The sequence below is a fragment of the Rhinolophus hipposideros genome (genome assembly GCF_964194185.1).
Source record: "Rhinolophus hipposideros genome assembly, chromosome: 6".
Classification (NCBI taxonomy): Eukaryota; Metazoa; Chordata; class Mammalia; order Chiroptera; family Rhinolophidae; genus Rhinolophus; species Rhinolophus hipposideros.
The window spans coordinates 78115678-78126416 of NC_138052.1; the positions used below are offsets into that span (position 1 = coordinate 78115678).

The 10739-nt window shown below is 38.5% G+C and overlaps 1 protein-coding gene across 3 annotated transcripts in view; it reads right to left on the bottom strand.

Moving 5' to 3' along the window:
• The window catches only part of LANCL1 (LanC like glutathione S-transferase 1), a 29150-nt gene extending 20422 nt beyond the window's left edge, over positions 1 to 8728 (bottom strand). Inside the window, exons 1-3 of one of the 3 annotated variants that reach the window (XM_081052640.1) lie at positions 8685 to 8728; positions 8278 to 8374; positions 5617 to 5734 (exon numbers count right to left, since the gene is read on the bottom strand). In XM_081052640.1, the coding sequence (XP_080908766.1) occupies positions 5617 to 5734; positions 8278 to 8358 (199 nt within the window). In that variant the 5' untranslated portion in view covers positions 8359 to 8374; positions 8685 to 8728. Of the gene's footprint in view, positions 1 to 5616; positions 5735 to 8277 lie in introns of all 3 variants that reach the window. The other 2 variants (XM_081052639.1, XM_081052638.1) reach the window with 2 other exon arrangements.
• Positions 8729 to 10739: the final 2011 nt, after the last annotated feature.

Sequence of the window (10739 nt, forward strand, 5' to 3'; positions counted from 1 at the left end):
TGCAGAGAACTCTTGTAAATGTACAAGAAAGGGATTAAGGGTAGAAACGAACAACTTAATGCTTGTTGCTGGCTTATGTCACATATGAATATTATGATGCATTATACTTCAATGTGCTGATTTTATAAAGGAGGATTTTGGTGAAAAGAGTCAAGGCTGTTCATTTCAAATATCACTTATTAAAAGCTGTAGGAGCTACCGATTCATTTCAGACATGGGTGATATTTCACATGAGAATAGCCTCAATAAACCCTTTCAAATACAAGCAATTATGAGGAAAAGCTTGTTTTGGTCCAGTTAATTTTCTATCCTGAAACCAAACTGAATATATTAATTCAGGATTAGGAAAGGGGAAAACATCTTCTACAGGACAACGCTAGAGATTTCATATTTCTAGTAGCAAATGCCCATAAATCTTTCCAGGGTTTTTATGTCCAATCCCAAATAATTTTTTCCTATAGACTTTTAAGTAGTAAGCACTCTTGCTTGTCTAACAAGACATCTCCCTTTGTCTTTCCAAATTGCTTTCATGTTTTATCAGGGTTAATTCTGATATTTTTCTAAAACACTTAAAACTGACTAGTCACTTGCCATTTCTCAAAAGTTTATACAGCATATCATGATGTGATTGCTCAAATTACTCCCTCTTAGAGCTTATGTGCAGATCTTCACTTACAAAATGTATGGAGTAAACCCAAATGTAGAAATGGAGAGTGTACACACACACACATTCGTATTCTCTCTCTCTCTCTCTCTCTCTCTCTCTCTCTCTCTCTCTCTCTCTCTCTCTCTCTCTCCCTCTCTCTCTCTCTCTCTCAGTAAAGAGCAGGTGCTCTAAATAGACTTTCTGGGTTGAATCCTAACTTTGTCACTTACTAGCTGTGTAATCTTGAACAGGTACTCAGCCACGCTTTGCTTCACTTTTCTCATCTGTGAAGTGGGGGTATGAATAGTATCCATGCCATGGAGTTCTTCTGACATTTAGATTAGTTAATTAATGCAAAGTGCTGGCATGTAACATTAGTTATTGGCATACGTGCACACACACTCTGGCTCCTGTCATTCAAATGTCAACCCTAGTAATAGTTTATTAACAAAAATCTGTTTTAATTTTCACTCCTACCCTTCAACGGTCAAATGATCACAAAACTGCATATTGATGATTTTCATTCCCTTGGGAACCAAAAAAGTATTGAATTCTTGTTTTTGAACATTAATGAATAGTAATCACTTGTTAACTCTCAATTAATTCCTGAAAAATTGATTGTTCATGACACTTCATTGTTGGATAAGAATGAGACAGACCAGAGCGATTTATAATAATGACCGCCTCATTTGCCAATCTGAGACGGTTATGAAGTTTTTCAAACTCTTTCCTCCTTTCTTTCCTAGGGTCAAGGCATTTTATGTCTCTGTTGCGAATAAAAAAAGTAAAAGTTAGGAATACAGCTTGTAAAACTGCACTATGACAACCCACAGGTGTAAATATGTAGGCTTTGGTGAAAAGGATGCCTGAATCCTATTAAAATCTATGTTAATACTCTCATCACTACATTATATCCTCAGCTTCCATTTTAAAATAAAAGCCAAAGTATTTCAATTGTAAAATAGTTTGTAAAGTGAATGTAAAGTACTTTCTAAAGCAATGATTTGCTTCTTTTAAATTTCTATTTAAACCTGTATATATCACACTTACCAAACACATATAGCGTTTTCTGAAGTACACAAAACACAGAGGTGCTCTAGCAGAAATTCTAATAAGTACCCTGTCATCATTAGTCTTATTTTTTTTCTGAAAAGACAGAAAATGGGAAAAAATGATGGGAGTCCAATTTTTCAGTTTTATGCATATATGTAACATTGAAAACACAGGAGTGCTTCTTCCCTCCATTAAAACTCTCATTTTCAAGAGTAAGTGAGCAACTGAGACAGGTCTAGGCAGAGCATGAATGAAGCATTATGAAGTTGGGCAGCCTAGCTTTGTAGCTTTCTTTAGAGTCATGCAGCAGAAGCAGACATACGACTATGGAGTTTACTACGGACTGATGCACGACACAAACAAATTAAGGACTTTGTAATCTTGTGACAAGCAAACAAGCGTTTGAGAGGAAGTGGAAAGGGGAGGCAGAGAACTGTTTACTCAAGCTGAGAAAATACTAATGTTTCGCAGAATTACGTTTAGTTGCAGTCTCTTTCTAGATTTAAGTTAACACAAGGCGCGAGAAAAATTATTTATGATCTGGCATTCCTATAATACTTCATTTCTATGGCAGACTTTATGAAAAGACTATTACTTATTGAAATGAAAGAAAATTCAAAATGCATAAAGGTGTTTTGAATCAAAATCCAAATATGAGTCTCCTTAGAAACACAGAACAGGCAAAATATTGCTTAGCAAATTTCAAAGTAAATATTTTATGGACAAAAATTCCTCCAAAGTGGCCAGAATTTAGAAGTCCTTTTGCAGATGAAAAAACTGAGGCTCAATGTCCAAATGCCTGTGCAAACGCAGAAATAAAGGGTCAGTTTTCTTTATTATATAAGATTTATTACAAAGATTGCTGGGTCTTCTCCCAAAACCCACTCTCCTCTTTCCTCCATTAGCAGAACCCCAGCTAACAAACAACATTTACCATCCATCCTTGCTAACAGGTATGACCATGTGAGTAGGTTCCAGCCAATGCAGAGTAAGTAGACAAAATGTTGAGTGGGGCTTCTAGAAGAAGTCTTTTGAAAGGGAAGGAATGCCTTGTTCTTTGCTTCATCTTCCTGCATCCTGAAAAGCTGTTGTAATGGCTGGATCTTCAGCAGCTATCTGACCAAAAGATAGAAGCTAGTGGCTGAGGCATTATGGAGCAGAAAGAAAGGAGATAGGGTTTCTGTTTGACATACTGAGGCCACTAGAGCAGCCCCGGAATGCCTGCCTCTGGCCTTCTTTTACATGAGAGAAAAATGAACTTCCGTCTTATTTAAGCCACTGCAATTTTGATTCTTCTGGGTATATACAGCGGAGCCTAATCCTATTCCAAATCTTAATCCTATCTAAATCAGAATTAACTATCAAATCATACTTCTATGGGGGAATGAAACTTAACACAATACTAGGATGGTAAGTTCAAGTTCTAACTAATTGTAATAATCGTTATGATTTCTCATACAAACTATGTAATGAATACTATGATAACTCACAATAGTTTTCATTATAAACTGAAATAAAATGCTCGATAAATATCAACATTGAAGAAAGTTTTAAAGGTTTTCTACAATGAATTAGCGTTTCCCAAAGTAATACAAGGTTAGACAAATTAGCAACAAGAGCAAACAGTAAATGTTATAACATATGACTAAATTTGGTGCTGAGCAAAGTTAAAGAAATATAATCCCTGTTATCTGAAAGATAACACAGGGCACAAACAAAATAACATACAAATCCACACATAATTATGCAAATGCTGCTTTGACACACAACACCAAGTATTTTCATTGTGTTAAGATGTTTGCAAATGCATTTTTTGGTATTAAAATTGTAGTGAACAGAAGACCCTTGGTAAGATAATGATTTTCTGTGGTCAAATCAGCTTTAGTTTCTTATGCAACTCAGTTTTATGCTATTATTCAGATTGAACACTGGCATAAGAAAGCATTTTACTTATCCACTTCATGCGGAAATAATGGCTTTTTAACAGTGCTCGATTAGGACACATTAGGAACCTTGCCTCAAAAGCCATTAGCAAATTTATCTAGAAGATTGTATGCTACATCACAAAACCGCCAGCAACTGAAGATGTCCTAAACTGCTTGGCATTGAACTGCTTGGTATGACAAGTTGCCTTAGACACTTGCCAGATAAGCTGCTTCCAGGAGCCAGCAATGAGTATTATAGATACTTAAGGATAAAAACTTGAAGGATATTAGCAATTCAAAGGAGATGATGCTGGAAACCTCATACTGGCAACAAATTTAAACAAACTTGCATTTTACTTTGGAGTGAAATCTATTTCCAAGGAAAATATAACTTTCAGTTTGCCAACTGGCCCTGGCAACAGAGGGGCCTGACTGATGGCTTTTCTTAACATGATCAAACTACTAATTCAAACTTGAAATCAACCCTCACTTGTTTTCCCCTTAAAGCAAGGTACCTTATAATATGTAATAATATAAGCTTACCAGAAAGGGTGAGTTAAAGGTTTAAGACCTTCTCTCGGTAATCAGTTATGGAATTAAATCTAGCCTCTATCTTAAGTCTTCTTTTTTGCCAATAATAACAAAATAATAAAGTCCAAATGTTGTTAGGAAAAGATCTGTAAGTCTGTGCCTTATTACAATGTGAAAATCAAGAGGAAAGCTAAAGATAACCATGCCCTACTTATCCTGTTTTGTTCAAATCCTCATAATTTTAAATACAGAAGAGTAATGTTCATTAATGAGATTAATCAATTAAAACATACCTGGAACACAGTAGATACTCAATAAATGACAAGTGTTGTTATAACTTCCTTTTTGAAGCAAAACATTTCCATTTTATTCTCATCTGAACATTTCTTATGTTAAGCTTCTAAAATTCACAAAAATCATAAAACTATAAGAGGGAGGGCCCATCATTATATATAGTCCATTTCTCTTATTTTATAAAATTTTGACTTTAAACATCCCTGAGAGATTACAATTTTTACTGATTTTATCTGCCTTCCCATCCTTATAAGGACAGATAGAATCACTGGCCATTAATAAAAGAGGATTGCGAAGAGATTGCTATTAGAAAATTTCTGTCATAAAAAAGCCCTCAAAGTCCATAGATGACCTTGTGCATCATGATCACTGAGGCTTGCAAAATGCACATTTCTGGGCCCTGCTCAAGACCTATTAAACCAGAATCTCTGCCAAGAGGCCCAGGAAGTGCATTTTTATGACAAGCACCATGCTTTGAAATCAAATCTCTAAGCTGAAAAACTGTTCCTCCTTGTCTACTTTTCAGAGTAAAAGGGAAACACTGAGTCTCTAAATCATGCTTTCTCCAGGATTATAAAGCTTTCTTTCTGTTTCACATTAGTAAACTAACTGCAGTGCTTCAATTTTCCTGTTTTGGTTTCTCTCTTACCTTTTTGACACCCATGTACTGTTTCTTCCCAAACTTTCTCCAGCCTCTCACCGACAAAACAGTGAATGCAAACCAACCAGCAATGACGATATAGAAGGATTAGTTCACAGAATCTATACTCTGTATTCTGTATGGCTCCCTGTATTGTGTGTGTATTTTTATAAAAGTGCTAACTTTTATAAAAAACGAAGCTTCTGGACATACTTTATTTCCTGCGGATAAATACTTCTTACCTCTATTTCGTGCTCCATATTTAGCGCTTTTCCCACTGAAACTTCATCTCCAAATTAACTGTGTAATGCTGAACCTCAATTTTTCTCCAAATTTGTGTCAGACAGGAATTCCATGAATATGCTTACCTGCCCTAAATTCAGAGCACTCTTAAATATCCCGATGACACCAAGGCCAGGCTGAGAGCATAGCCGTCTCCCAGAAGCAATTACTCATGTAGATGTAGGAAGCATTTAAGGGTATATTGAGTGAGACTGCTCTCAACAGGCAATGAGAGCCTGTCATACCTGTCCAGCCAGTGTAAGCAGTGCCATCCCGAGGGTCTGCTGACTTTAGGCCTCTTTCCATTTGCTGAAGAAGCTCTCGAATCTTATTGTTCAAACGTTGTGAGAACTCAGGAGTCAGCTGAAGGTATTAAAGGGAAAACAAACATCAAAATATAGGAGGCAATTGATTTCCTGGACTATGGGCTATCAAAACACAGGATGGTATTTTATTTTCAGTTAGGCCACATTATTCTGCCTTGGAGAATTGAACAATTACAACAGGTCCTCCAATAATGACAGTTGTTCAACATTGTTTCTTTATAACATTGATGAGTAAAAAAGAAAAAAAATCAGTTCCCACGGGGGCCACTGTCTGTATGAAATCTGAAGGTTCTCTCCATGTGTATGTGGGTTTTCTCTGGTTTCCTCCCACATCCCAAAGATATGCACGTGAGGTAAACTGGCATCTAATTTATCTCCATCTGAGTGATTGCAGGTGTGTGTGTGAGTGCAGCCTACGATGGGAGGGCGTCCTGTCCAGGGTGGGTCCCTGCCCTGCGCGGTGAGCTGCCAGGAGAGGCTCCGGGCACACCTAACACTCAACCTGAAAGCAAGAAGGGAGCATAGAATTATTAATAACAACAATAAAAGATACTAAATTTTACTACTGAAAGAGCATCTTTGATAAGGCAAATCAGACTATCAACCATGTCTGGATAATTTGTATTCTGAAGAACCTTTATGATCCCTCGTTTCACACTCTGAAGAAGAAACCACACTGTTTGAAGGACGTACTCTCGTTATTTAACAATTTCTGCCAAGAGGTTAAGATTTCAACAAGTCCTGAAAATACATTTCGTAAGATAAAATATACTTCAATAGAAAAGGTCTATAAATCTCAACTAGATAGAAGAGGGCATCTACAGGAGAACATGTCATGTTCTGTTCACAGATCATGGATAATTTATCATCTTGCTTGGCCTTACTTTAAGAGACCAAGAATTATGAGAATGCCTCATCCTCAGGAAGGGAATTTACTTTTTATGTGGCATATAACTATTTAATAAAAGTAACCAGCCTGAGTATGTTGATTACTATGGCAGATCACAAAATTATTCAAAGTCTAGTGATAATTAGTAGTCTCTAAAAGCCCCACCCCCTTTTTTTCTGATAGATACCAGAAAACAGACCAGTTCCTTATTGAAATGTTTGTTAATAAATGAAGGAGGGCCGATCTCCAGGGCCTGATCCTTGGTGTTCAACACTAAACAATTTTAGAACTTGTATGATAAGTTTCTTTCTGGGATTTGTCCAAAAACCATGTGTTAGGCAATAAATTACATTGGTATTTTTGGACCTGAGTTTACGTTTAATGAATATCTTTTTTTCTCCTTTAGAAATAGAGGTAATTTTGTAAAAAAACATTAAATTTATTGTCTGAACAGTAAGCTACATTTTATTGAAGGCTTCTGTCCTCGTACATCCTCAAGTGTTCTCTTTGCCAAGTAATCATGAAGCAGCATGTCTTCTTCCAGCAAGACAAATACTTCAGCTTCATGATCTGCAGAGTTAGGCAGAACGCAAGTCCAAATGGCCAAAAGGAAGCCATGTGACCTCAAGATAATTATAAGAAGTTTTGTTTGGGCAGCTCAAGTTTGGTCTTCAAAGAAAGGATTGATTCTCGCTCTATCCACCCTTTGGAGCTCTTCCATCCTATAACTCTTCTCCATCTCTCATCCCTCCTACCTGTATCACTGACCCAAGTTCATCGTGATGAGTGTTTTAAGAACCAACAGAGCCACACAGAATTAGCCTGGCAGATAAGAAATCTCTAAGGCTATTATATCACATGTGAAATGCTCTTCCTATGACTGACCAGTTTTGAAGAAATAAACTGGTAAAATTAAAAAAAGAAAAAAGAAAAAAAAGTGCGTGCACTTAAAAGAGGCCCCTCTTCCAATCTAACTCACACTTAGGATTTCTAAAGGTGTTCTTAAAAAGAACTGTTTTCTTTCTTAACAATTATGTTCACCCAAAAGGACATGAGAAAACACAGGCCTCTGGTAACTCACATCCAGCTTCTCTTCTGCACAGTAGCTTGAGGTACAAACCAGTTTAATTTATTAGTGTAATTATTTTTTTTTTTCCGGCTGTTGGGGTGTCCTGCAAACGTAAAGGGTGGAAATGATACAGAGAATTTCAGGCCTATGTGACAACTATTTCTTGGCCCTTTCAGTTTAAAGATGTCTTTACCACTTATTCTGGTTTCCTCTTATCATCGCCCTGCCTATATATGTGTACAGTCATAAAGCAACGCGATGGCACACGTGAAATACCATCCGCATTTTCACCTCTTTAAAAAGCACACCAAAAATGATCAAAAAATGCAAAATTATGTGGTAAACGCCCTATTTGCCAATTTTTATCATTGAAAATATCAATGAGGTTATTTTATTATTAATGTTAACTATTCCTTATAGGTAGTCAACATGTCAGAGCTCAAATTGTGTATTTTAACATGTATATCGTAGACGTAAAATATATTTTATACAGTTATCTTCAAATTATAGACTTTTGCAAAAAAGAGAGGCACATCCCTTTCTTTCAGGCAAAACTGGGCTGTCGTCCCAATGCTACCGGGGTTTGGAGGAAGGGATTCGGGCAGATGTATCCCAAACTCACCCTCCCGGCAGGATCAAAGTAGCCGTCGGCCAGGGATTTGTTATAATCGGCATAAGGATTCGGGAAGGCCCTTTGCGCCATGACGCCGGAAGCGAGCCTGCAGAACAGGGGAAAAAGAGAACCCAGGTTGCGATGGGGGGCTCGGCACAGCTGCCCCGGCGGTGGCCCGAGGCCGGGCGACGCTTTCCTCCGAGCGTCTGGGCCACCGCACCGTCGCGGCGTTCCGCGAGCACGCCGGACCCACGGAGGCCGGGCCGCGAGGGCGTGGCACCTCCGCGAGAAGGCTGCCAGGGCCCCAAACCCACCGCGACGAAGGGAACCCGTTGTGCACCCCCGCTCCCACTCCCGCGATTTGAAGCAACTGCCAGGGCAGTGTCCCGAAGCCCTGCCCAGCCTCGGCCTCTCACCCGCAGCCTCCGGACAGCCAGGGAAGCGACGCTGTCACCGCCCACTTCCTGACAATCGGACCAATCAGAACTTTCGTCACTATGGGGGCCCGCCCCCTTCTTGCTGTCAGTTTGTTAAAGAGACAGGAGTGTGATTGCTAAAGGATAATACAGGATGGGTTAAAACCTGGGTGGCTGGATTGGGGGCATATCTTAAAATGACGTGCAAATGTGCCCAATATGTCCTATCTTGGTTCTCTTTTAATTTATTTTTATTTTTAAGAAAACTAATTCAAGTCCAGATAATCCATAAGTATTGGATTTTTTTTTTTTTTTTAATCTGGAGAAGGAAAAAGACGGCTTTGAGAAATAAATATATTCATATTCCTACTGCTCAGACTGAATAGAATCGGGGAAGATAATGTCTCTCCACAGACTTTCCAGTTCTGTGTTTGCAAGGAATATAAGCAAAAAGAAACAAAACACTACCACCACAATTAGCAACAAAAACTATAAAAACCATGTTATATTGAAGGGCCAGTAAGGTGTCCTTTGGAGATATTTAACCTCAAAGGCACTCAACAGGCAATGTGAGTGCCTGAGGGACAAGGTGTCAAATGGCGATTGATAAAACTTCGGGAAAATACATTAAAACACAAATTACAACTCTTAAGAACTTTAATCTGCTCCTCTGTCTAAACTGGACTATAATACTGTATACCCAAACCCCTTAAAAAAATAGCAGCAGGACAACAGTCCTGCTCATGGACATCCACAACATTCAATTTCAATGTTTAATACACTCCATTATCTGAAAACTTTTCCTTTCATTTAAACTTAAAATCTCACCTGGTACACATTAGGCCCATGCTGTTGCTCAGAGAGTTTGGGAGATCAGTTTAAAAGACAGAAAGAGTCACTCTCTTCTCTTTCCTTCCCTCTGGTTTCCATGAAGGACCTTCTCCCCAAACCTCCAATTGCTGAAGCTCAGTCCATCCCACCTCCAAGCTTGTCCATTTGTGGCTGCCTTCTCACACTGTTTCTGATTCTCCTCTGGCTCAGTTTGTTCTTTTTAATTGTTGTCTTCCTAGGACACTTAATCTCCCTCACCAAATTCATGAAGACTTAGTAGAGGCCCTCAGTGAACCTTCAATTAGATACCCTTCCTATTTTAATAGATGGGTGTGTGGAGGAGCAACTCATGAGAGAGAAAAGGAGTAAAAGTTATTTTAGGATTTAAAAAAAAAAAAAAAAAAACTATTTAAGGCTTACTATCGCTTTATCCCGTTCACTGTGTTTAGATGAGCAATTAAAATCAGTGTGATATTTAAGTAGATTAATGACTACTACGGGAAGACACTCCTCATAGACAGTACATTGTGCTTGAACAGAAATGAAAGAAGAGTGGAAGGGAAAGATGGAAGGTGAATAGGTGGAAGAGCAACATGGAAAAGAAGAAAGGAACATTTTGGTCAGCTTGCAGGGCAACCTCCCAAATACCTAAGAAGTAAGTGGATAATGTAGTGAGATGGTTTGGGGGTTCTCAACCTTAGCACTCCTGACATTTTGGAAGGGATGTTTCTTTGTTGTGGAAGATGTCCTGTTCATTGTAGTACGTTTAGCAGCATCCCCTGCCCCTATCCAATAGATGCCATTAGTATCCCTCTCCCAAGTGACAACCAAAAAATGTTTATAGACTTTGCCAAGCGCCAAATGTCCTTGGAGGGTGGGGTGGGGGACAAAAACACCCCTGGTTGTGAAACAGTGAGAGTGTAAACAAAAAAGCTTAATACAATTAGACAGTTTTACTCAAGTGTTCTCACTACAGATATGGGGTGCTAGGGTAATACACTGAAAGAAATTCAGAAGGAACTTGGGGAGGTAAGGTGTGTGTGTGTGTGTATGTGTGTTTAAATCTCAGGTGCAGAACTGAACTACTTATGCTCCTTGGTTTTCAGTACAGCATCATCAATGCATGCAAGATCCTATTCTATTTTATTTTTTCCCCTTAATCCCTATTTCCCTGTCCTCCAGAAGACAATCACCATGATATGTTAACCGTATAGAGTTGACCCT